We start from the raw sequence: 24745 nt of genomic DNA, 5'->3' as shown, positions 1-24745 counted from the left end.
AGACTTTTAACTGCTTCTGATGCAGTTCCCAATGAGATTCCTCATGATGTACGCCTTGCTGCCTGCCACTGTTGCTCAAACTTCAGCTCTGGTCTCTCCAGTGCAGCTGGGGGTAGGAATAGCTGGAAGGCCTGGCCAGCTCTGTGGTGTCACTGCCCAGCAGCACAGGTGGCTTCTGCCACTCCTTTCTCCAGTCAGATGCTGCACACTGTCCCCTCCAGGCTGGCTTGCTCTCTGGCTGTGGGGAGCCTGGATGCCCAGCCTGGGGCTGTGGGGAGAGGGGGCTGAGCAAGATACACCCTTCTCTGCAAGGGAGCTTGAGGCAGAGTCTGGGTAAGCACAGCAAGGGCAGACAGTGGTTTCCTGGCTATCTTGTGATACAGTTCTTGTTCTTGGGGCACTAAAGGCAATATGGACCCAGGAGATGCAGTGACAGCCTGCACCACTGAGGGCTGATGTGGCAAGTGCTTCTAAGAGAAGTCAGGATACCTGGATTGGCACTGCTTAGATCACTTTCCTTCCTGGGGAAAGAGAATCCCCTGAAGCTGGGGTCAGTATCAGTGGGAGAGCAAAGTGTGCTAGTGTGTGTATGGGGACCCTTTCTATGTATCAGCTGCTTTGCTTGCCCTGAGCTTGCAGGTGGAAGTAAAACTTCCTTTCTAGACAGTGTTGAATAGGCTACCACTTCCTCTGAGGCTGCTTGGTCCCCAACCAAAACCAGAACAGCTTTTGGTGGCAGGAGGTGGTGAGAGGGGACTGGTCTGTGGTTATTGGCAAAGTTCCACAGCTGCACATGGTGTGGGAGCAGCTGTGTGGTCTCCCAGGATGTGGCAATGGTGGGGGCTTCTGGTGCAGCACCAGGCTGGCACTGCCACACCGGGCAGCAAGCACGCTCCAATCCTGTGCCACAGGTTTTGCTGAGTAAAGGCTCCAGCATCCTTTGTGATGGATCCAGCAGTGCTCAGGGCAATGTCCGATGGCGACTCTTCCACACAGTACCAAAACCAGTATTTTGGAGGCTCAACAAACCTGCTGGCAAGCTGGTGTTCAGAGTGACAACTGCCAGAGCCGGTGGTGCAGGGCTGCAGCAGGTTCCACCAGAGGCATTGGGTCGGGCACAGAGGCTCCAGTCTGGGCCATGCAGATGGCCAGACCGGCCCTTGCTGCTGTGCCTCAGCTTGGGTCCCGCAGAGGAGCAGCAAGGAGCGGGCAGCGTGCTGTGCATTGAGACTGTGTGTCCAGCCCTCTGTCCCTAGCAAGGTGCGAAGCTCCTGGCTCCTCGCTGCCCCGGTGCTTTCACAGAGTCTCTCAAAGCGGTACAGGCCGGGAGCTTCTACCATCGGTTTAACAAACAGCCCGGCTACAAGGAGCCCCTGGGCGTGAGGGGAGCTCCCTCGCCTCCTCGCTGCTCGGGGCACCCCGGAGGCACTGACTGGCAGGAGGGGTACGCAGGAGCCCGGCGCGACCCTCCCCGCCCCCCGTGCCGGCGGGGCTCTGCGGGGGATGGCGCCAGCGAGCCCCGAGCCTCGAGCACCGCGGCGGAGGCACGGGGGGCCGAGCCGGGCGCTGCCCGGGGGACCCCGCTCCTCCCGACCCCGCCCGGTTCCCGGTGGCCGCCCCTCCTCCGGAACCCCTCCCGGCGGCGGCGGCGGGCGGGGCGGCGGCGGCATGGTTGGGGTCCGGCGGGCACGCTGACCGGCGCGGGGGCTGGCGGCGGTGCGGAGGATGGCGGCGGTGCGGGCACTGCTGGTGCTGGGTGAGTGCGGGTCGGGACAGCCACCCCAGCCCCCCCCGCCCAGGGAATGCGGGTCCCGGCGGGGGCGGCGGAGCTTCGCGCCTCCCCTCGAGTCCGTGTCTGGGCCGCGCTGGGGCCGGCGGGCGGGGGTCCTCGGCCGGGCCCGGGGGTGAAGGTGGCGTGGCCGTGTCGGGGGCCGAGCCTCCGGTGGTCTGCGGCCCCCCCCCCCGTGAGCCCGGCGGCGATGGGGCCCGCTCGTCCCGCCGGTGTGGGGCGCGGAGCAGGGGCTGCGTGAGGCCCCATCTGTTCCCCCCCCGGGGCGGCCGCGCCCCCGCCCCGCGCAGCCCCGCTGTGCTGCGGGAGCCGCCGGGGCGCCTCGCCCGGCTCTCCTTCCCCGGCGTGCGCCGGCTCGCCCTGCCCGCCCGCCCGCTCCGAAGGGGGAGCGTGGTGCCGAAATCCACGGGGATGCAAATACGCCAGACAATTGCTGTCTGGGAGACGGCGAACAGGCGCCCCCGGAGCGGCGCGGTCCGGGGAGGACTCCCGGAGATCCCTTGAGCGGGGCTTGGCTCCGATCCGCGCCCCTCCGGCCCCGTGGGCAGGGTTGACACCGGGAAGGCTGCGCGGGGCAGCGGGTGGTTTTTCCTATGAATTCTGGTCAGATCAGAACCCGGAGGAAAAACAGGGGGCGCGCGGTGAGTTCCCACCCGTGGAGATTGACCTCCCGACCGCTGAGGGGTTTTTGTCCCTTGCTGAGCGCATCTGGATGAGCCCTCTGCCCCGCCCCCCGTGCCACCCTCCCTGCCCCTTCCGAGCTCTGCGGCCCCTTGATTTTCCTGGCTGCTGCTTTTCACAGAGTCCAGCTGCAAGGCCTAAACTCTCCTTCTCTTGCTCTGCTCCGTGGTTTTTCTCCCCACTGACTTCCTAGCACCATTCTCCTTGTGTGGGGAGCCCGAGGTCTTGGCTGTGCATGAGAGCCGCAGGGGCTGTGAGCTGTCTTCCAGCCTGGCTTTGAAGGGTCCCACGGCTGCCCCATGCCACATCACCTCGTTTCTTCACTTAGGAACCCTGCCTGTAGCTGTTTGCAGTCCCTTCTGTCCCACCGTGTACAGTTGCAGAGTTTGCTTTGCAGCTTCTGCTGTAAAATCAAGAGCAATATTAGTTTAACACCTGCGTGGAATACTGCATCTGAAGGAAAGCGATCTACAGTGCTGCTGCCCGTCCATATCTGGAGCCGTGGCTGAGCCCTGCTGCCAGGCGGCAAGTATCGTCCAATTTACAGCTGATAAGCACGAAAAGCAGCACTTACTTAGCTGATTAGCGCCGTGATTGCAGTCCGCCTTGGCAGCCTTCTGGGAAGGCTTTTTCTGGCCGGGGAGTGCATGCTTAGCTTGGGCTCTGGTTTGAAGTCATAGGGCCCTTTGAGCCTGCCACAGCATTCACGTATGTGCCAGCGGGCCAGCCCTGGCAGTCGGGATGTGCAAACCTGCCTGTGAGGGCTGTGTGCTGCCTTTCCTGCCCCTCTGCAGTTGCTGGCGTTTCTGTGCTGCTCCGATCACGTACACTCCCCCTTGTTTCTTTTGCTGAGCAGGACCACATCCTACAGCACTGGGGGCAACATGCAGCTGTCCAGCTCGCAGACACTGTAAAAAATCCAGGCGCCATCAGTGTAGCCAAAACGTGCAGTTTGATGTTTAGGTTTTACGGGCTGGTGGTAAGTTTTGTGGGCTGCAGGGCATTGTCTCTCTTGGCCTGTGGATGCTGTTTGGAAAGAGCACTGGAGCAAGACCTGTGTGGAGTATCCATGGCTCATGCGTGTCCTTTGCCATGTATGTGTTCCAGAAGTGCTCGGTGCCTGGACTGCTGGTCTTCCTCCACTTCCATTGTTCAGCAAAGCTGTGATCTTTCTGGCAGTGGCACTACAGCATGCCACACAGATGTGTGCTGACTTCTGCTGGAACATGTGGTTGAAATGCTAGCAGAGAAAATATTTGCTGAGTCAACTTTCCTTTAAAGCAAAAAAAAAAAAACAAAACCCAAAAACCCAAAAGGTCAATTTTGTCCTGCAAATGCCTCCATGTTCTGTGTTGAGCTCTGTGTTTCTGTATGGCAGTGCTTTTCTCATGCTTCCTAGCAAGCCTGGTCTTAAAGAAGAAAATTTCTGAAAACAGAAATTTTGATCTTGTCCCCTTGGGACTTGACTGTGTTCAGACAGTGCTCTGGGCAGGCTGGAACCTTGAAGTGGCAGGAGCTTCAAAGGCATGGAAATGACACAGCTGTGGCCATAGGCACTTCTTTGTCTGCACAGTGGGGTCCAGCACCACTGTGAACCAGCACTGTTCAGGGGGCTGTCCTCTTTAAAGATCCCTTAAAGATGTGTTCTGAGCTCTTAATTGACCTGGAATGAGACCATCTTCTAAAGGGAGATGGGCAGATGTTTAAACTTCAACAAGCACCTGTGTTTAGTTGCCTGCTGGGTGACAAATGTTCTTGCTGATGGGAGCATGTTTCCTTCAAGTCTGCTGCGGCCCTCTTGTTCAAGGGAGGTGAGGGAATGGCAGCTCACATCTGCTAATTGCTCAGATAGTAGGTCTCACCTTGTTTGGCCAAAGGCTGGTTCATGGTGCATCCAAGCAGATAGGCATGAGTGTCCTGGGAAGGTGGGCTGCTTTTCCTCTAAAAGCCATGGAACTCAAAGGGAATGGAGGGAAGAAGGTAGGAAAGGGGTAGGAAGAGAAGAGCCTCACCTTGACGCAATGGACAAGAACGGAAGGGCCAGTTTGGCTGTAAGTGTTAAGGCACTTCAAAAAGATCTGAAGGCTGTGAGGCCTGGTTACAGGTATTTACTAGAGGATCTTTACACTAACATTTTTCTTGCCTTCAGTTCAATTAATCTGCTATTTAAGTTGCAAAGATCAAAGCTGTATTCCAGCAAGCACACGTGGACTAAAGTAAATAGCAGGACCTAGTACACCTCTTCCCAGTGAATAAACACTCTTTCCTCTCTGAACATTTTCAAGCATACCTCTCAGGCCTGGAATGCAAAATATTTCACATAAGCAGTGGGTGTTTCCACTGCTTTCGATATTTGGGAACTTGGAACAAATGCTTATTTAGAAGTGGACAGACCTGGGTACAAACGTGCTCTTTGTGAAGGCAGTTGCCGCTGTGGTGTTCGGAGGGAAATTCCCCTGAGATTGGAGGACATGCAATTGTTTGTCCAGACCCCAAGGAACAGTTCTCATTCTCCTAACATCAAGTGTTGGTCTCATGGGCTGGGACAGGCAGCTCTTTGGAGGCCTGGAAGGCAGCGAGACTAACAAGATGCTTGGCAGATGTTCAGGAGCATTCTTGATGAGGTTTAAGTTGCACAGGGTGTTAGCTTTGGGTTTGGTGGGGTTTGCGAAGGCTGTGATGAACCAGCACAGTGCATTTTGCTGTGTAAGGAAAAGAGGCAGCCCCACCTTTGGCATGGCAGTACCTGCTGGAGAAGGCTGATAGTGTCTGAGGTGGGAGAAGGGCAACTGTAGTGTCTTCTACCCTTATAAGAAATCAACTGTGTCTGTGAGAAGAGGAGGAAGACAGATGGAGAAATGATAATCTGACAGTTGGTAACATGTTGTTTCCTGGGCTCAGGGTGTTTCTGCATGGCAGAGGTGCCAAGGTGGGTGGCCTGATTCCATGTCTTACTCCTTGCCTGGAAGATATTGGGAGAGCTACTTATAAATGCTTTTAGTCTGTTGGAAGAGCAGATGTATTGCACAGAGGGGTTAAAGGGCTGTGCTGTGCCTGTAGCATACCTTGTGTGCTGCCTTGCCTGAAAGAAGCAATCACACTGCTGGACGCGGAAGGATTTGTTCTCGGGGGGAGACCTGATGAGGAAGGGGTGGGCATGCTGCAGGTTTTCAGGCTTTTCATGGGGCTGCTGCCAGAGCAGTGGCCATTCCCTGGGCTTTGTCATGGTTTGGAGGCTCTACATGTGGTTCACGTCTTGTTCCTGATGTCCCTGTGAGCTTTCAGCGGTCCAGAAATGTTGGGCTCTGGTTTTTAGGGAGGTTGTTCAGAGGGAGTTGCTAATGAGGTGAGGGGGCCTGGGGTCTTCTAGAAACTTTTTTGCTTTCTTCCTGATCCCAACACCACTGAACCACAGCATATGGAAGCAAACACACAGATTTTTGATTCTGGAGGATATGGCCTGTTCAGAGTCCTGTACTTCCACCTCTTTTATCCATCCCTGTCAGGATCTGCTGTGCTGTGTTGATGGGCTGTCAGCTCTTTCCTTTTCCTTGCCTATCACAGTGGCTGTTCTCCTGCACTGCTGTTGGGTGTTACGGGAAGGAGCTGTGTCAGGTCACCTCTGAAATCACACAGGACCAGCAAATCCACCTTTGCATTGAAATGACAACTGTTGATTTTGCAGTTTGGTTTAGAAAGGACAGGTGGTGTGCCTAAAAAAGGACCAGACTGAAGGAAGGATCATCTTTGGGGAGAAGACCATCTCCTGTTTCACTCTTCCTATGCCTTCTGAATATATCACTGTGCAGGCAGTAGGAAAGAAAAGAGGCTTGCAAGGCATATCTTTATATGGATGTAGGTTGGTTTGGGAACGAGACCAGAATCTTGCTTTGCAGGAGGCACACAGGTGTCCATAGTCTCAGGGAGCGAAGAACTGGAAGAACAGTTGTTAGGGATCTCCTCTGGAAATGGGTAAAGGCTGGTTTTAGTGAAGCTCCTGTGGGCTCTCAAGGTTGGAGGCATATTCAGTGTTTTAAGCAGTTGCAGCTCTCCAGGTCCAGGCTCTGGATCCAGGTGCTGCTTGAATAGAGGTTGAATAGGTTTGTCCAGTGTTTCCTACTGCCTCTGCCTTTGCTCATTGCAACACAGTGAGGATGAACCCATGCCACCCAGTCAAGGCAAGGACTCCATTTCTGGTCATTCCTTTGTTGCAGGGAAATACTTGGTAGTAAGCAGTGTTCTGTTTACCTGTGTCTCCGTTTAATCTGTGTGGCTCTTGCTGAGTAGCTGTGGAAGATCTTCAAGCCAAAACACAAGTGGTCTTTGTTTCAAAGCATCAATTTGTGTTGGCAGCCAGGTCTGCAGTGCATGTGCTTTTCATTGACTGCTGCTTCGGCTCAGTTTCTCACTCTTGCCAGCTCTTTTTTAAACTTCATACAGAAATGTTTTCCCTGAGTTTAAAAGGCCTACCTGTACAGTACTTCTAGTCTTAACTTAAGCCTTGTCTTTCTCAGGGAAGCAGTCTCTGTCTGGTCACAGAATAGATGGCTTACCTGTGCTTTGAGAGATAACTAATACACGCTGTCTGACCAGCAAAGAGAGAGGCAAGGGGGGGACTTCAGAGTGGTTTGCAAGTTTCTGAAAGCCTGGTCTGTGTGCCTGGGATGAGGAGTTTTGGTGTGCCTGCCCAGCTCTGAATTTTCCCAAGCTTGCTTGTCTTAGCAGTTTGGGAAAGTTGATGAGTGGGTGCTATTTTGATACTCTTTGCAGACTGTTGCTGCCTGGGGCTGCTCCTTTTATTTGATCAGCTTTCAAAAAGCCATCCTCTATTCTCTGATTTTGACCTTCTGAAATTTTTCTGCAGGGGCGTCTTGTGAAGATGCATTCTAATCCTTAAAAATTGTCAGTGCCATCCAGGCAAGGCCCATGTTGTAATTAAAACATTTCTGCTGGTAGTGAACAGATGAATGCTGAGGTGTTCAGGTGCCCCTGAGAGCCGAATGAAAACCATCCAGGTCCAGCTGTGGAATTCAGGACAGAACAGTGAGGAGCACTCGTGAGCTCCTGTGTCCCTGCACAGGTTGTGTGTGTCAGGAGAGGAGGCATGGCTGGTTTTAACTGATGATTCCTCCTGTGAGATGGTGCTTGCCAGAGGGATACCAATGGCCTGTCTTTTCCTTGTCAAATTAGGCTCTCACTTGAACAGAGCAGGCAGGAATTTTGGCATCTGTGAACTGGAGTGTGCACAGGGCCCCTGAGCGTGCATGGATTGAATCCACCACTGTCAGGTGGTCTGCACCTCTGTGAGGCTGGGATGGCTGGGATTGATGGTCGTATTGTGCAGGATGATGAATGAAGAAAACTGATACGAGCAGATTCCTGTCTGGAAGGTGATGGGACACATTTGATTTCAGGGCATGAACCTTCCCTCTCGTTGCATGCTGGGAGAAAGCAATGACGTGGGATTGCTGTCTGTGCTGGGATCCGATGCAGAAAGGGGCTGGGGTTTAAGTGAGTGAGGATTACAAGGCTCTTTGTGTTTCAGTCCCTGGTTGACCTGTGTTCAGTTCCTAGGTGACTTCTGTCCTGTAAGACAGCGGTGTCCGTGAGCGCTGTGCTCAGACCTTGGTGCTAATGCCCAAGATGTTTGTAGCTCTAAGATAAAAGGCTTTGTAACTTTTCTGCTGTTGTGAAATGAGGTTTGTCCCAGCAGCAAGATTTTACACTTTGATGCAGCTCAGGCCGCCCTGAAGAGCAGCCAAGACTGCGCCCTACTGCTGTCGATTTGGGCAGACCAGCAGGTTGGCTCTGTCCTCCGTCACTCCAGGAGAAAGCCAGATGGGTCTGTCCCCAGAACCATGGCATGTGGAGGCCAAGTCCCATTCTGGCTGCAGAAGGGAGGCTCGTGTGCCTCTGGGCAGCTCTAGGGGGGCTGTCCTTTCTGTGAGTGATGCTGGCACAAGATAGGCACAGTATTGCTTAAGACCTGCCATAAACGCTCTCCTCCTCGCAGTTGCTCATTGGCTTCTTTGGGAGCACAAAGGAAGCCTTTGATTCAAACCATGCAGTGGCTGTCCAAATGGTTAAGGGCAGGACAAGCTGCGGCTTGCAAGTGCCTTTATTGCTCTCCACTGCAGCGTGCCTTGGTGTGTGTCCCGGCTCTGCTGGGGCAGCCCAGCTCTCGTGTGGCACGGAGCTGCTCCGTGCTGCTGGCTCTGTTGAGGTCGCTGGCAGTGCCTGGATCACTGGGAAGCATTCATGAGAGAAAAGATTATGGATTTTGTCTTTCCTAGCAAAGACAAGACCAGAGAAGAAAACCAGATAGCCTTGTTGGGTACCACAAAGGGCAGTGCATCCAGTTCTCCTTAACCGATCGTGAGAGCATAGATGGGTTTGTGCTGCTGAGGTCAAGTTATGAAGTTGCCATTGCAGAGGTACCAATGCCAAAAGTCTCTTCCAGCAGTTGCAAGAATTGTGTAAATTGTCCTGGAAGAAAAAAATCCAAAGCTTCTCATGAGTTACTTGATGTTCTTTGTTCCTATCCATCCATATGGCCTGCTGTAAACACCAAGAACCTGGCACACATCTGAGCACCTGGCAGGTGCTATGGGAGTGGCCAGTTCCTGTAGCAGTGAGATCCTGTCATTCCTTTTTCCAACTAGGTTCAAGCAGTTCTTTCTCCACCATATTCCAAGCAAAAGCTGAGCGACAAAGGCAACACGTCAGATTATTTTTTTCCTCTTTCGAGTTAACTCCTGATGGCTCTCCCTGCATGTTGTGTGTGTGCTTGCAGCCTGTGTAAGTGGAGGAGCTGCTTGCTGGGCCCTTGCCAGCACTGACCCTCCTGCCCCTGCCCTGTCTCTGTCTTGCTGCCTTTTTCTGGCTCAAGTGCAGTTGCTCCTTTTCCAGTTGTGCCTCCTATCTCCACCTCTTCCTGATTCCTCTTCTGTATCCAGACCCGCCATGGCATGCCACACGCCCCCTTCTCAGACTTTGCTGTTGCTTGGTTTCTCTCCAGTGCCTGCCTCTGGGCACTGCTGTTTTCCCAGGTGTGGCTGTGGCTTCCTCCTGCCATCTTGAGATTGCCTTTGTCTCCTTGAGCCAGGCTTCCAGTTCACAGCAGGTGATGAGAAATCAGAGCAGAGCTGGGGAGGGCTGCTGACACATTCAGGTGGTCCTTGGAAATCATGAGACTTTCTGGATAAAGATTCTTATGCTCAGCTGAAGAAAAGTCTCAAAGCCATGTGGTCTGAAGCAGAAAGCATTAATCTGAATGGCTTTTGTCAAGGAAACAACAAAGACTGTCATACTGGGCATCCTTCACCATCATGTTTTGTTTCTGTGGCCTTGCTGGGATTTTGGCCTGCCTCTCAGTGACTGGAGATGCATTCCTGCAGACAAAGGCCTGCCATGGGTTTGATGGGGCAATCCACTGTACCTGGGTTGCTAAATGGCCACACTGAGCAGCCAGGCACCTGCAGGTATCTCAGCACAGCTTCTTGCTCTCCAGGATCTGGCTGTTGAGTGTCTGTTGCCACTGTTTGTGTGCTTCCTTGGCATTTGGTTGCTTAGGATGTCCAGGTGCTCTTTGCACTGGTGGCTTTGTGACTGTCCAGTAAGAACTATTGGTTATTTAGATGTATTGGAAATAAACTTTTCTGCTGCTATGGAGAAAAGCACTTACTTTTCTAGGAGATCTGGTTAGTATGAATTTCTGTCCCAGTGAGTCTGTTATAGCCAAGCTTTTCTTTAATTTGACACTGGCGCTCTGCATTAGATTTATCTGTAGCAAACATTCTGCCTAGTTATCGATTTGTAAAATATTCCAGAAAGTGCCCTGCTTCATATTCTTCCCACTCAATGACTTTTTTCTATTTTTATCTGAGATAATGTAGCAATGTCTCATAGAGAAGCTACCTCTTAATTAATATTGCATGAGCAGAAAAAATATTAGCTTCTCCATCTGCTTTCCTATTTTTGTGGCTTTTAATATAGATTCATAAATGGCTTTAATGAAAATAAACAAGGAACTGTTCTTTTCTGTGCCCTCTTTGCTTTCAGAGGTGATACTGCAGGTCCAGCCTCCATGGTGATGTTTTTCCCAGGAGGTGAGTCCTGGACAACATTGCTTCCCTGCACAGTCATAAATGATGATTTTGAAAGGGGGCTGATCTTCAGCTTTCTAGCAATGAAAAGAGAGGAACTAGGAGAGAACTGCAGACCTGTAGGACATAGCTACAGACGTGAGAGACAGATATGGGGAGTTGTGGATGGTGCTTTGTAGCCAGAAAGAAGCCAGTGCCACATGGAAGGAAAATGGGCGTGTGGCATGCAGCAGGCAATGTTCATAAACGTGGATTCCTGAAACACTTGTGAGGGTTGGCACAGAAATCCTGTGAACCCAGCAGGAAGCCCTGGGCAACCAGTCCATCCTCCTCAAGCTTCAGAGGCAACCAGAGGTCGAAACTCAACTTTGCAGAGCCCATATAAATAAAAGAGGCACCAATGCAGATAATGCAGTGAGGCCTATTTCAGATGTCTCCTCAGTGCCTTTTTGCAGCCATTTTTACTTTGCAGCACTGTGGTGGCTGCTAGGAAAAGTGATTGCCTCTCGTGGGAGCTTCTTTCCTTCCTGTAGGAGGGGAGCAAGCAGGTTAAACCTTTGGTAAACTAAGTGGTGAAGCAGGATGCTCCAGAGACTCACCTCGAGTGAGACCCACAACACAGCTGTGCTCTGTGGGGAGCCCAGCAGTAGGATTGCCCCTGATCTAGTGTTGTATGGTGGCATTTCCCAGTCCCCATGACTTCTCCTTGTTCCTGGGAAGGCAGAGTAGCTGGGTGCATGCTTGTGGGTGGGCTATACAGAGGCAGCAGCAGGAAGGAGAACACAACTGAATCCCTGCAGCAGCTGCCAGAGCCTGGGTGTAGTTTTCAAGACCATGGCACTGGATGAACCATTTCTCTCATGAGCTGTAAGCTGTCTGGAGAGCTTGGCCAGCTGGATCTTCATGGCAAATCCATCTGAGTCTCTACAGGCATATAACTAAGGGAAACTTAGCTGCAAATATACTGACGTGACCTGGAGAGAGATTTAAAATATTTATCCTAGAGCAGAGCTTGGGTTATAAATAAGCTCCCTGTCTGTTTCCCTGCACGCAAGGCTCAGAAGCGCAGCTGTCCTTTTGTCCCCAGCTCGTAGAGTCCTGTTTGGGACCAGCAAGTTGCTTATGGGTGGGCTTGAAGTCCATACAGATGGTGTAAACATACAGCTGTCAGCAAAATGGAGTATTTGCAGTAGTGTAGATGTGGATTTTTGACTGCAACTTCTGTCCTCTCATTGCTGCTACAGCTGCTGGCCTTGCTCTGTAGCTCTCAGGGTGTTTGTGAGTTTGCTGGTGAGCTATGTTTTGGGGTCTGCTGGGTAAGGCTGTAGCCCTCTCACTTGGCCCCCTGAGCAAACAAGATTTGCAAGATGTCCAGGCCAAGTGTATCCAAAGGGAAGCACAGGTTTGGGTGGTACTGGGGATGTTTTCTCCCTTCCAGTGTGTTTGGTGGCAGCATGCAGAGGAACAGCTCGCTCATGCACTTTCAGTGGCAAATGAGCTTCATTCTCCAAGAGTGCTGGGGGAGGGCAGGGAGGGCTTTCTGGCTGGAGTGCTCCATGCCCAGTGCAGCCTTGATGACCTGGCTGCATGGACAGGAGCTGGCTCTGAGCAGCAGCTCTGTCTCCGATGGTGCGCTGCTGAAGCAGCTGGCTTTGCTTGCGGGCCTCTGAGCAGCCATGCTGCTCCTCCTTGCGCTGCTTCCCTCGCCCTGGCCTCTTCCCACCCCCACCCCCATACCCTTTTGTCTTTACAGCCTGAGCCTCCATTCTCTGCAGCGGCTGGCTGGGGCTCCTGTTTGCTGAAGGGAAGTACCAGACAGTTTTATGGAGCTTCTTCTGTTTTTTCCCGTCATCTGGAACGGTGTTTCAGCTGGAACAGGAAAAACGTGGAGCTCTGGCCAGGAGCTCCATCCGCACACACAGTGCTGCTATGGGGGAATCCCTCTTGGCTGGGCTTGGGATGACAGGAACAACGTCAGCCTTTGGCCCTCAGCCTGAGTGCAAGGATGTTTAGATGGATTGGCAAGAGCTGGAGGTGCTGGCCCCAGCTGCCATGGGATGAGCTCTGAGCCACACAGACCCTGTGGGTGCAGTGATGTGGCCTGACTGCCACTGGGCCTTGCCTCCAGCCCCGGGGTAAGGAGTGATGAGCCAGCTCTGTCACAGCTCTTCCCAGCTGGCAGGACCTGCCTGCCTGTTCAACACCACCTGGGCTCCCCTCTACCAACACAGGTTTTGCTTAGTAAAGACATTTTCATTCTCACTCCGTGCCACTCATTCTCCATGCCACTGCACAGGAAGCACGTGGCTCATCCTGGTTCCACTTGGCATCTTTGTACCATGTTACCTTTAGTGGGAGAAAAGTACAATACCTCTGCTCTGCTGGCCAGAGAGCTTAGCCTTCAGATCACTGTGTCTCCTGCCAGCAGCAGACATCAGGTGTTTATGAGGAAAGCAGGGAATTGCTCAAGGGCTCAGAACAAGCCTGGGAGAGTTGGTTGGCAAGACCGGTGGGTGCAGCAAGTCTGTCAGTGGTGCTGAGTTGCCCTTGAAACATTTGTGTTTCTCACCGGGGCTTGGCAGTGTCTGCTCAGGAGCCTTTGGCTGATGCCCCATTAAAGATGGTTTAATTGAGCCAGCAGGATTCCTGTCTCCTGTGCTGGGCTTGAGGTCTCCAGTCTCTCTTGTTCCTCTGTCTCTGTTGATCTGCTGTGAAGATGTTGGCCTGGGAGTCCCATGGCCACCACTGCCTGTGATGCCCAGCAAGTGGGTATGGGTGCACTTGCTCAGCCAAAGCTTCCTTTTCCACGGGCCAGGGGCCAAGTGGTGCTGCCAGCACACAGCTGTGCCCTGAGTGTTCGGGCAGGAGAAGCAGTGATCTGGCTGCTGACTCTGCCCTGTTCCTCTCCCAGCTCTGTGACTGCAGCGCTGCATTCGTGGCTTGGGCTGGTTCTCTGGGCTGGCTGCTCAGAAAGGGTATCTGGACTTCCCTTAGGGGCCTGGGGCCACACAGTGACCCAAAAGAATGGCATTCTTTCCATGGTGCAGTGTCCTCTGGAGATGCCCGTGGCCCCTCTTGCAGCAGGTGCCAGGTGCCCGGGCGCAGCAGAGCGTGGCTCAGAGCGGTGTCAGTGCTCTGACAATGCCCAGGGCAGACAGGCAACTCCTGCAGCTCCAAGGCCAGTTGTTCTGGTTCAACAGCCCCAGCAGTTTCAGGGAGCCAAGGAGCTTGGCTGCCATGGGGAGTTCCCTCTCTTGCTCCAGCTTTTTTCTGTTTGAGCAAGGTGCTGAGATGTTGGGAGAAACTTTGGGGCAAAGCTCAGTTCAGCTCAGACACATTCTCCATAAAGACCACTAGCACATCCCACAGCCCTGGGGACAAACTGTGCAACATGGTGTCTGCCCCACCAGATCAGGCCAGCTTGCCTTGGGGTGTTGGTTGGCATCAGCCCTGCTTGGCTTGGGAATGAGTAGGAACCTCCTGAAATACTCCCATCTCATTGTGGCTGCAGAGTAGCACCCCTCTTTGCTGTTCTTGTTCATTTCCAGAGCAGCAGCTAGTTCTTTCTTCACTCCCCACCCACCTGTCCCTGCCTTCAGAGGGTATCAGCACATTCTGCTGCTTTGTTTTGGCTTTGGGCATACAGGAAGGCAGGGTCTCTGCTCACTGCTGGTGTAAAGGTGAAGGCAGGGGGCTCCTATGGCAGTTAGGAACCTGAGCTTGGGATGCTCTTGGAAGAAGCAAGCCTGTGGGATATGTGGCTGGGGAGGGGATGGGGATTCAGAGGGTTTGGACTGGGAAAGTAGGAAGGGCAGCATGAGGAACAAAGGCAGGGAAGCCCCAAACTAGTTTGAATTTGGCAAGTGAGTGAGGTCAGTGCCAGGATAGCCTGGCTATGCTGACAGCTGTCAGGAGTCTGCAGCTGGATTCTTGGGCTCAATGTCCTTGTGCTGAGTTCTAATGGCCTTTTCTCCTGCAGCAGAAGTGTGAGCAGTACCTGCCTGCCTTGGGATGGGGCTGTCCTGCTGTGTGTGGCAGTGAGCTCTTCCCAGGGCACAGCTCTACCCCAGCACATCACTGGCAGCGCTGCCTTAGCATCTGCTCCAGCAATTGATTCACAGTGCTTAAACACCAGTGGCTTTGTGCTGTTTTCTTGTGACAATTGCTCAGAAACTGGGCTTGGCCGTTCCCATGTATGTGATCCTGGGCCTGGAAGGGAAGGGATACCCCATAGTTTGCAGCCTCTCTGAACAGTTTTTGGGAGGCTAATGGGAGTTGCTTTTTCCCTTCCCCCCCCCCCCCCCCTCCCCTCCTCATTCTAAAGCCTTGTTTAAAGGGCAGAATTGGCTTCTCAGTATTTGCTTGGTTGTGCTCCTCACAGAAATCAGTAGAGAGAGGTGCTGTGGGCCACCTGGAGCGAGCTCAGTGGTGGTGTGCAGGCATTGTGTCTCTTGCAAATCTGGAGTGAACTCCACAAAGGCAGATGTTCAGTGGTCATCTGAGCAGACCCACATTCTCCCAGCAGGGCTGGTGGATCCAGACGCGTGGTCAGGCATAGGGGCAAATAGATTATATTTTCCCAAGTTCCAAATCGTCTAGATCCACCCCAGTATGACCTGGGGCTCCTAGGTACTGGTCCAGTTTCTCCTGCCTCATGAAGCCAAAGCCACTCTAGCAGAGTGCATTTCTTGGAAATGCTGCTTTGTGCCCACGGTTGCTTTCCTGGTGCAGAGTGAGTTTTTGATTTTACTTTAACTGGAACAGGAAAAGATGTCGTTTTGAAAAACCTTATAAGATGAGTGCCCAAAGACTTTCCAGATGTTGGGCTGCTAGCTGTGTTCAGAGCTCCTTGCCTGAATCAAACCATTTCCATCTGGCCTGGTGGTTTATTGCAGCTCTACCCATCTGAGAGGCTTTCTCGACTGGAACCTCTTGCATGGAGGAACACGCTGGCTGGAAATAATTTGGAGATGCAAATATCTCTGGGTGTTTGGCTTGGCCGCCGTTCCGGCGGTATCTGCTAAGCAGTGGAAGAGGCTGTGTGTGGAGCAGGCAAGCTCCCAGCAGCTGCTTTATGTGGCTGTAGGGGCCAGCCTGGGAGGCAGGGGGGGGTTGCTCATGTTACTGAGCATTCATGATTTTCCTTGCTTGCTTCTATGGCTTCAGCTGGTGCAAGCGAGCCTTCTGTGGCTCTGTTTGTGACCAGGAGGGGAGGAAAAGCTGACCCGTGTGTTGTTCCCTGTTCTGGCATGCCAAAAATCTGCTTTTATATGAGCGTGTTCATAATGAACTGTGCCAGGAAACACATGGCTTGCTTGAGACATGAATGGGAGGTCTGTATGGGGCCCTGAGCTCGCTGAGAGCCTCGCAGGGACAAAGAGCAGATGCCGGCGTGCACTGCTTGCTCTGTGGCAGCCTGTGTCCCAAGGATGGGGAGCAGAAGATGGAATCAAGGTACAAAGTGCTTGGCTGATCTAGTGGTGGCAGAGAGGACAGGACGTGAGGCCAGGTGAGTGGTTTTACTGCCTGCTGCTTTTTGTGGCTCTCCTGCTCTGCAGAGGGCTGTCTTGTTGCTCTGGAGATGTGGCTGTTTGCAGTGAAGGCTGGGTTGGAAGGAGCCCAGGTGCTGCAGGCGAGCGAAGTGCTGCTAATAGCTTAGGATAACAATTGTGGATGGGGATGAAGGAGAACAGGAGAGATATGTCAATCCCATTGGGTCCTAGGTATCATGTGGGCAGAGAGGCTGTGCAAGCTGTAGCAGGAAGAAAAGACTGTCGGGGGAGAGTTGCAGTCCTGAGCATTAGCAGCACTTCAGTGTCTTGAGTGTAGGAAGTGCTGCCAAGCCTGCATGGGCTGAGCTGCTGCTGAGCAGTGCACACACAGAACAGGAGGAGTTAAACCTGCCTGCAGGCACTGGAGCCTTGTTCTGACAGAGGGCTCAGCAAGTCCTCTGGACTAGCAAGTCTGGGATGCTCTAGCTCAGTGATTTCATTGCCCAGCCTTTGGAAGCAAGCAGGGCTTGAACGCAAAGTTTGCTGCTCTTTGATCCAAGAGTGACTAAAAGCAAAGCCCAAGTGCTGGAGCCATTCCCAAGGACTTGGCAACTGAAATAATTGCTGCCTGAAGTCAATGATGTTTAAATTTCTCCTAAAGACAAGACCTGTTTGATAACGCTTTCTGGGAGAGTGATACTGAAACCTGTGAGAGGCCAGGACCACAACCCCTAACACCATCCCTGCTGTGCTTTTTGTGGGCTTGGGATGGAGCACAGGTCATGGTCTTTCATGAAAATATGCCTATAGGTTGCCTCTGACACCAGATTTCTTCTGTGGCCCAGTGTATTTCTCAGAGAAGAGATGATAAATCAGTCTTGTGTTTGCAACATGGGACCTGAGTGTGAGCTTCTCAGTCTCTTCTGCTCTTTTCTTTTGGGGACTTTCTTTCTTGTGGCCCTTAGCTCTGCCCCTGGGCTTGCAGGGAGCCAAGTTACCCTCCAAGCTGTGGTTCTGGTTTGTTGGTTTTGCTTGGGGTTAGCAGCAGCTAAACAGGCTGTTGAGGGGTGCAAAGGCAGCTCTGCTGTGTCTGCCTTGCCTTGTTAGAGGTTTATGGAGCTGGGAGCGAGTGCGGCACTGCAATGTGAGTGCATTAGCTCATCCAAATCCTCCTTTTCCTTAGTGGTTTCTCCTCAAGGAGTAATAGCCTGTATTGCTGCTGGATAAATTGCAGGGGCTTTGTTTCTCCAGTGGTCTGAGCAGTGGCAGGGGCAGAAGCATAAAGGTGACAGTGCGGATGTGGTGGGGTGGTCATGTATTGGGAATGGATTCCAAGGGGGATAAAAGCTGTCACTGCCACCTTGTTTTGCTGAGTTTTGTTAATTAGCTGACACATCCAGAGTTGATAGCTGAGTTAAAAAGTGGTGAAAGGGTCTCTTAATCCTGGTCTTTCAGTCTGAGTCTGAAGTGCTGCTGCCTGGGGTTAGATTTATGCCACTCCTGCTGTTCACCTCAAGTTAGTGGTGGAGACTTGGGCATCTCTGGTCAGGTCAGCTTGCTCTCTCCCAGCTGTATCCTGGACTCCATTCTGCAGGAGGGTGCATTGTGTGGTTGCTGCAAGGTGCCCAGGGCCTTCCCTTAGGGAAGTGCTGTGCTCTTGGGGTGCTGCAAAGGGCCCTGCAGGTTTGGGGAGCCAGGGAGAGCAGATTTCCCACCTGTGTGCTGCAGCAGTGCCTTCCCAGGGAACACAGCATCTTTGCTAAGTATTAGTGAAGATGGACAGGGAACAAATGCTTAGCAGTGTGTTACAAAGCTCTCTGTCTCCTTCAGTGCTGAGCTGGTGGTGTAAATGCATTCAGTTCCCACATCAGGTCTGTGACTTCCATGCTTGTTGTGCAGCCCCAGGAAGAGGTGGCTCCGTGATGGAGCTGGGGCAGCTGTGAGCTCCATGTTCTAGCATGGGAGTATGTGAGGTCCACTCTGCTTTGAGAGGCCAAACAGATGCTGGCCAGTCATGTCCTATGCCAAAACAGCTGGCTAGGCCAGTTTTTGCAGCTGGCTGCTTCCATCGCATCCTGGTGCTTCTGGGTTTTAGTTTTGTTTCCTCTAAGCCAAGTTGTGCCCCTCCATAGCTGGGGTAGGTCTGAAGCCTCCTGCTGGCAGGGAAGAAGAGGAAGAGGATGGTTCCCTCTTGAGGAGAAAGGATGGATGCAGTTTGGGTGCTCTGGGCTTTGCTGTCCTGGGCACTGGAGATGAATTGCAGATCCTCTAAACTGCTGTTCCAGGTGCAGAGCATTAAAGGAATTGGCTTGCACATCTGGCTGAGCTGACCCAGGGTGAATTCTGCTGAAGTGCTCCTGGAAGCAAGTCTGCAGAATAATGCTCCTGGGGCCTGGCTGGAGCATGGGACTGGGCTACAAGCTGCAGAAGCACCACAGAGCTGGGCTTGCTTTCCAAACCAGGAAACGTTGTGCTTGCAAAAAGCCCTCTCCTGAATCCCATTCCCATGCTTTTAGTACCTTGTTTGGTTGCAATCAGCTTTGGGATTACTCATATCCTGTGGTGTCCCAGAGATTGGTAAACTCTTGGTTACGGAGTGGAATGGATCCTTTCCTTTTCCCTTTCTGTCCTTTGTCCAGAGCTCTTTTAGTTTGGAGGAGCTGGTGCTGAGGAGCCTGGATGTGGGCACTTTGGGGTCGATGGAAGCATGGATCTCCCACAGGGCTGGGGATGTGGAGCACTGCGTTGTGCTTCCAGCTGCCTTGCCTGTCTCTTCCCCAGCCAGGCCATAGGTGAGAGAGGTGACTGTGGACTCAGCAGGAATCTGAGGCTGTGCAGCAGCTGAAGGCTTTGTGGTTGAGGCTGCATTCCCAAGCGATGTCGTTAGGCAAGAAGACCATGATTTTCAGATTGTTTCAAGATGTAGGCAGCCTGGCCTGTCAAGCAGGGCAGGAGATGTGCTGCCTGGTCTCCCCAGCTTGCACAGTTGCTCTGCAGTACCCAGATGATGTTGGGCTACTGGAGTGTCCCCAGGTGAGCCTATGGAACTGGCACTGAGGCATTATAGCAGTGAATGGGCAACCCAGCTTGGCTGGAGGCCTGGCTTGTAGTGTTGCCCCATGTTCTTGCAGTTGGAAGATGACCATGAAGGTTTGGGGTTGGTGCCGTGGCAGGGGCTCAGCAGGCAGCATCTCTGGTGCTCTCAGGCCTCTTGTGTTGTGCAGAAAGTGGGGTGCCTTCAGTGCTAGGTGTGTCCAGGCTGTGCCAGGACTGCAAATCCTCTTGTTGGCTGCAACCGTAAATATAGCCTTAGAGAAGGCTGGTCTCCCAAGGGTGAGACCTGCCACCCCACACAATTTCTGGCTTTCATCCAAAGCTCAGCACCCCATGAAAGGTCTGCAATCCGTGAGGTTGGAGCCTGTTGCCCAGCTATGTCCGTGGCACTAAGTGGGGGGACAGTGTCCAGCCTCAGAGGGTGAGCATTGTGACATAGGGCTGGGCAATCACCAACTCCTTCCCCCAGAGCCCTGCAATGTCTCTCTGTTTAGGATATACCAAACCTGGTGCTACCCAGGTGGGAAAAGGATGTGAGATCCCCAAAACTTCAGCCCCGGTATCCCTTTGCTAGCCCCCAGCACTGCCATTGCTCCCCCAAATCATTATTAGTATTTTGGTGCATTTTCTTACAGCTCTGGCTGATGAAGGAGCAACACTGATGTATCTCACTTTTCTAGCTCTGGAGAATGGTCCCAAAGACATTCCCAGTCTGCTGAGTCTGCTGCCACATCACTGCACTAATGCTGTGGCAGCCTTCGAGGGGATTGTCTACCATGGGGTTGGGTCTCGTTTTCCAGAGGTGTGGAAAGTCCTTTGCTTCCTGATGATCCCATTTGATTGAAAACTTACTCTGCAGAGCTTCAGACAGCAGTGATTGACTTCATAGGGTTGCTCAGATGTCTGTCCTGGATATGGCTTTGTTGATTTTATTTTTCACCCTGAAACGCTCTGCATGTGGTCGGGCTGGAGTCCAGCAATGGCTGAGTCTTGGGGACATCCCAAGACAAAAAAGTAAATTGAGATACACATTAGAAGCTAGAACTGGTAATGCAGATGTATTAGTGTCACTGTTTTTCCTGGGTAGCTGCTATTTGCCTCCTTAAAAAAATGAAATTATTTTTGAGCAGAGGGTACCACTGTCTGAATGATGCCGTGTTCCTGCACTCAGATCTTTGCCAGAAGGATGATCTCAGAGCCAGGATGGGATCTGGGCCTTCTCTCTGTCCTTGTGCATCCTACTAGTCCATGTCCCCTCCCTGCAGATGATTTGCTTTGTGGTGTGTGGGAACGATACCCTGAGGACCTGTAGGTACCAGTTCAACCTCCCTAAAGAATTCACTTAACCTTTATCTATTACCTCGACAGGAGGGTTCTGCATTTCAATTAAGTATCCTTTGGGTAGCACACCACTGGGTGTTTCCAAGTGTGCTGCATTTCAAACACGTTTATCTAATCTGGCTGAAGCTTTCCTGAAAAGCTTTCTGTAGCCACACTTGAGACGGTTTTAGGGCAGAAACACATGTGGAGGGTTTGTTTTTCTCCCAGCCAGGGGTGGCTCGTGTCACATGAATATGCAGAGGCCAGCACACACATTTGGGACTGCTCCATGCTGGCGTTGGCTTTGCAGGACCGTGGCTGGCCCAGCTGCGTTGCTGGGGGAGAGCTCTGCACTGGCTCGGTCTTGCTAAGGCTGATGTGGCACTGCTGGATAGTTTTTGAGGTGACTCTCACTAAGGGAATCGTTTTGCTTTGTTCAGCAGCTCCCAGCCATGTGTCCCAGCCCAGATGAGCTCACAAAACCACAGCAGAAGCTGTTGGGAAGGTGTCCAGTCTGAGCTGGGATTGCCTTTGCTCTCTCCTCTGGGGTAGCTTCCAGTGGCTGAGCCACACATGGTCATGGCTTACAGAGGAGAGCTGGGAGGTCTTTCAGCTGCTGAGTGGAACAGAGTAATTTTCTTCTTTATTCAGCACAGGTGGAGATTGTTGGCTACCCACACGATAGCCCTTTCCTTACACAGCTTCCTTGAGCCTCTGTCCCAAAGCCCAGGAGGTGGAGGAGGGATGCATGGACCCTGCTGACTGCAGCCTTTCCCTGGGCAAGGGCTGTACAGCTGCTCCAGGCAAGTGCAGCAGTTCCCATCTCCGAACGCTGGGCCCTGGTGCTCTGGATTGAAGTACTGTGAAAAGCTGTGTCCAGCTCTGTGCTTCTGATGTCTGCCACCCCAAAACTGGCTGGACCACGCCCAGCTGCTCCTGGTCTTTCCTTGCAGCCCAGACGTGGTACATGGTCGGGACAATGGTTTCCAGCATGTGTAGCCAGTTCACCAATGGCACCTTGGATGTTATTGTCAAAACAAAACACAACTTTGTGCTCTCGCTGCACTTTAACATTTACTTATCCAAGTTTGCCTTGACACCTGTGCACATGAGGTGGTCATCACAGGGATCTTGCTTGAGCTGAAATGGTTGTGTCCGTTTCCCCAGCATGGAAAGCAACAACATAAATAGATCCTTCTGTTTCACCATGGAGCTGGATCTTAGTGTTTCCTGACATCTGGTGAAATCCCTGCTTCCCATGTGGGACTTGTGCCAAGCCACCATCATGTCCTCTGTCCACAGAGCCTTGTTCTCCTGCATGGACATAGGGCATGCTGAAGCAGCAGGATGCATGTGATGAGGCAGCTAAAGCTCTCAGATGATCAGTGCTGACTACAGTGCAGTTGTGCCGTCAGTGATGGGGTAAAAGCAGCTCTCTTGCTCTTTGGTGTTACATTGGTAATGCCAATGATTTAGTGCTAGAAGTGCATGTAATTTAAAACATAATCTCTTAATGGTCTGCACCTTCAGAGAGAGGTGTCTCATCACAAACTCCAGCACTAGCATGACCAGTAGGCTGCCACTCCAAGAGCACGACAAATCCACCCACTGCACCAGCTTTGTGTACGCTGCCACTTGGCCTGTGCTTTGTACCATACAGGTATGGTTTGGTGGACATACACCTGGTGTTCTGAGGCATGTCTGGGGAAAGCAACAGACCTGGGTCCTGTAGGTTCAAACCTGAGTGGATTTGACTGTTCTGTTCCCCTTTCCTCCTCCCTGTCTGACCCAGCAGTCTGTTCCGGCGTGAGCTCAGCTCCTGATGTTCTGGAGCTGTTGAGCACTTGCTGTGTTTGGGTGAGGTTGGTGGTTGCTGCCTTGCTGAGTGCTCTGGATGAGACAGATCAGATAGGATGCATATTCCTGCACATTGTATCACCTTGAGGCATGCCTTCATCTCAGGTTCATGAGACAGCTGTCACAGACAGTGGGATAGTTCCTGGACATGCTGACCCTTGGAGCACAGCATGTTGATGGGACTTGGCTCAGTATGAGACCCAGGAAAACGGGACCATCATCAGGTTGCAGAGATACACATGGAGTTGGCTGTTCTGCTGCAGAAGCCAGCACAGCCAAATTCAGAGCTCACAGCTCTGGGATCAGAGGAAATTCAGTTGGGAATTCAGTGACAGAAAGGTCACTGCAAAATCCAGCCTTTGCTCCTGGCTGATGTGTTTGGGACAGTATAAAACCCTGTATGAGTGCCTGTGTCTGTGCCTTGCTGCTGCTGCTGTGAGTGGGGGAGCTCAGACCAGCCCTGCAGGAAATGTGTGGCTGACACCGGGGTGCCCATGAGCAGCACTGCCTTGGTCCCTGCGCTGTGTGGCAGGTTCCAAAGGCTTTCCAGCATGGGAAGGGCTCCTGTGGCTTTCTGGAATTTGGTGGTCTTCAAAGGTGTCTTTTGGAAAAGGATTCCTTATCCCTAGCTCTGTCTGACTGAGATGTGATGTCAAATTGTATCCCTTCACCAGGCTTTTATACAGACGCCAGGTAGGAGATGTGGCTGAGTGTCCAAAGAGGAGCTGCCTTTCAGCCGGACTTGGATAACTTGTCCAGGCAGCCACTCTCTGAAGCTGTTTCTCTTGCATTGGTGGGAGCACACTTTCTTGACCATGTTCTTGATCATCTTCATTCTAAGATGCTCGAAATCTGCCTGGCTTGGCCCCTTTCCCTGCAGAGCATGGTGCTGGTAACAGAGTCCAAGAGCCATCGTCATGTGCTGAATTGCCTTTTGTTTGCTTCCCTTGCTTTTCCAGCTGGTAACCGGAGCGGAGCGCCTGCACGGCTGCCTGGAGGCAGGCAGCAGCCAGATTTGGGAATGTGCAAGCGTGGTCCTCCAGCAGGCGTGCCAGGCACTGCCTGGGGAAGCACTGGCTGCTCTGTCCCCAAGACCCTGAGCTCTTGGGTGGGTGTTTAGTGTGTCAAGGAGGGCTCTCTGGGGTTTCCATCTCTGTGGAGAGATGCCTCCAGCCTCTCAGGGCACTACCAGACCCTGAGGACAACTACTGCAATTTGTTGTTTCCTCTTCTACTTGCGAGCAGGCTGAGTCACCAGCACATTTTTTGGTGTCCCTGTTGCATCCTCTTGTGATGTGTTCCAGCAGCTGCTGTGTTTATTCACATAGATAATCCTTGTTCCACACCAGTCTTTCTCTGGGTAGTTGCTGGGGATGTGGAGGTGAGTCAGAGACATAATCCTGAGGAGAGGGACTTTGAGGAAAACCTAGAAACAGTCTGCTTATTTCTGATCAGGGACAATCTTGATTCAAGGCTGGAATTTAGGATGCATCCCAAAAAACAAGACAAGAAGCATTCGAAGAACCATTGGAACTGCCCAGGAAGCTTGCTCTCCGGGGTTTTGGTGACTGCCTTCCTGGCTCATACACGGCAAGACGCCTCTCTGTTCAGGCTGGAAGTGTGACACTCGGTAGTGGGTCATGGGAGCTTCCTCTTAATGCCCCTGTCCCCTGGGAGCAGAGGGCTCTCCTTGGCTCAGGCACCTGTTCCAGTGGTTGCTGCAGGCAGGCTGAAAGGAGCTGTGCTGGCATCTGAGCACAGATCTGTTAAAACTCTGAATTAGTTTTGACGCATGTGCTTTGAGCTACATTTCTCCTAACACGGCTCTGACTGTCTGGAGACCCTTGAGAATGACACATGCTTACCTGTTCCATTCTTCTCATTCCCTTGCTCTAAACACGCCCTCCCTTTTCTGTCTTGCAGCCGTGGGGACTCAGGCAAGCATCCTTTTCACGAAGGAGCCATACTCGCAGGATGCCCTGCACGGGCGCAGCGCCATCCTCCGCTGTGAGGTGAAGGAGCCGGCGGACGTGGAGTTCGAGTGGCTGCAGAACGGGCTTCCTGTTCAGGACACGGAGCAGCGCTTCAAGGAAGGCAGCAACCTCCAGTTTGCTGCCGTGGATCGGCACCGAGATGCTGGGGTCTTCCAGTGCCTGGCCAGGAACGTGCTCACCGGGGAGGAGGCACGCACAGCCAACGCATCCTTCAACATCAAGTGTGAGTGTGGGGTGAACACCACGCCGTGGCCTGGTGCTGCCCACTGTGCACGGGGAAAAGCACTCTGCTGGGAGGGCCTGAGGCTGGAAACAGTTCTTCCAGGCTGTCTGCTAATTCTTGTGTGGGTTAGACAGGGATTGGACACCTTGGGCTGCTCAAGTAGGATTCCTCTCCAGCTGCCATGTCCATCCTGCCCTGTAGACCTCTTGTGTCTTCTGGTGTCCCTGAGGC

General features: G+C 52.7%; 1 protein-coding gene across 2 annotated transcripts in view; it reads left to right on the top strand.

The window, feature by feature from the left end:
* The first annotated feature begins 1646 nt into the window (after positions 1-1646).
* PTK7 (protein tyrosine kinase 7 (inactive)) overlaps positions 1647-24745 on the top strand; it is a 35073-nt gene continuing 11974 nt past the window's right edge. For both annotated transcript variants that reach the window (XM_005534034.3, XM_014262506.2), the window contains exons 1-2: positions 1647-1756; positions 24221-24514. In XM_005534034.3, the coding sequence (XP_005534091.1) occupies positions 1726-1756; positions 24221-24514 (325 nt within the window). In that variant the 5' untranslated portion in view covers positions 1647-1725. The remainder of the gene's footprint in view (positions 1757-24220; positions 24515-24745) is intronic.

Source organism: Pseudopodoces humilis, chromosome 3 (assembly GCF_049639895.1).
Source record: "Pseudopodoces humilis isolate 2021_Gansu_Grassland_sample_001 chromosome 3, ASM4963989v1, whole genome shotgun sequence".
In the NCBI taxonomy this organism is placed as follows: domain Eukaryota; kingdom Metazoa; phylum Chordata; class Aves; order Passeriformes; family Paridae; genus Pseudopodoces; species Pseudopodoces humilis.
The sequence above is the reverse complement of the archived record's forward strand: the minus strand, read 5'-3'. Positions and strand labels throughout refer to the sequence as shown.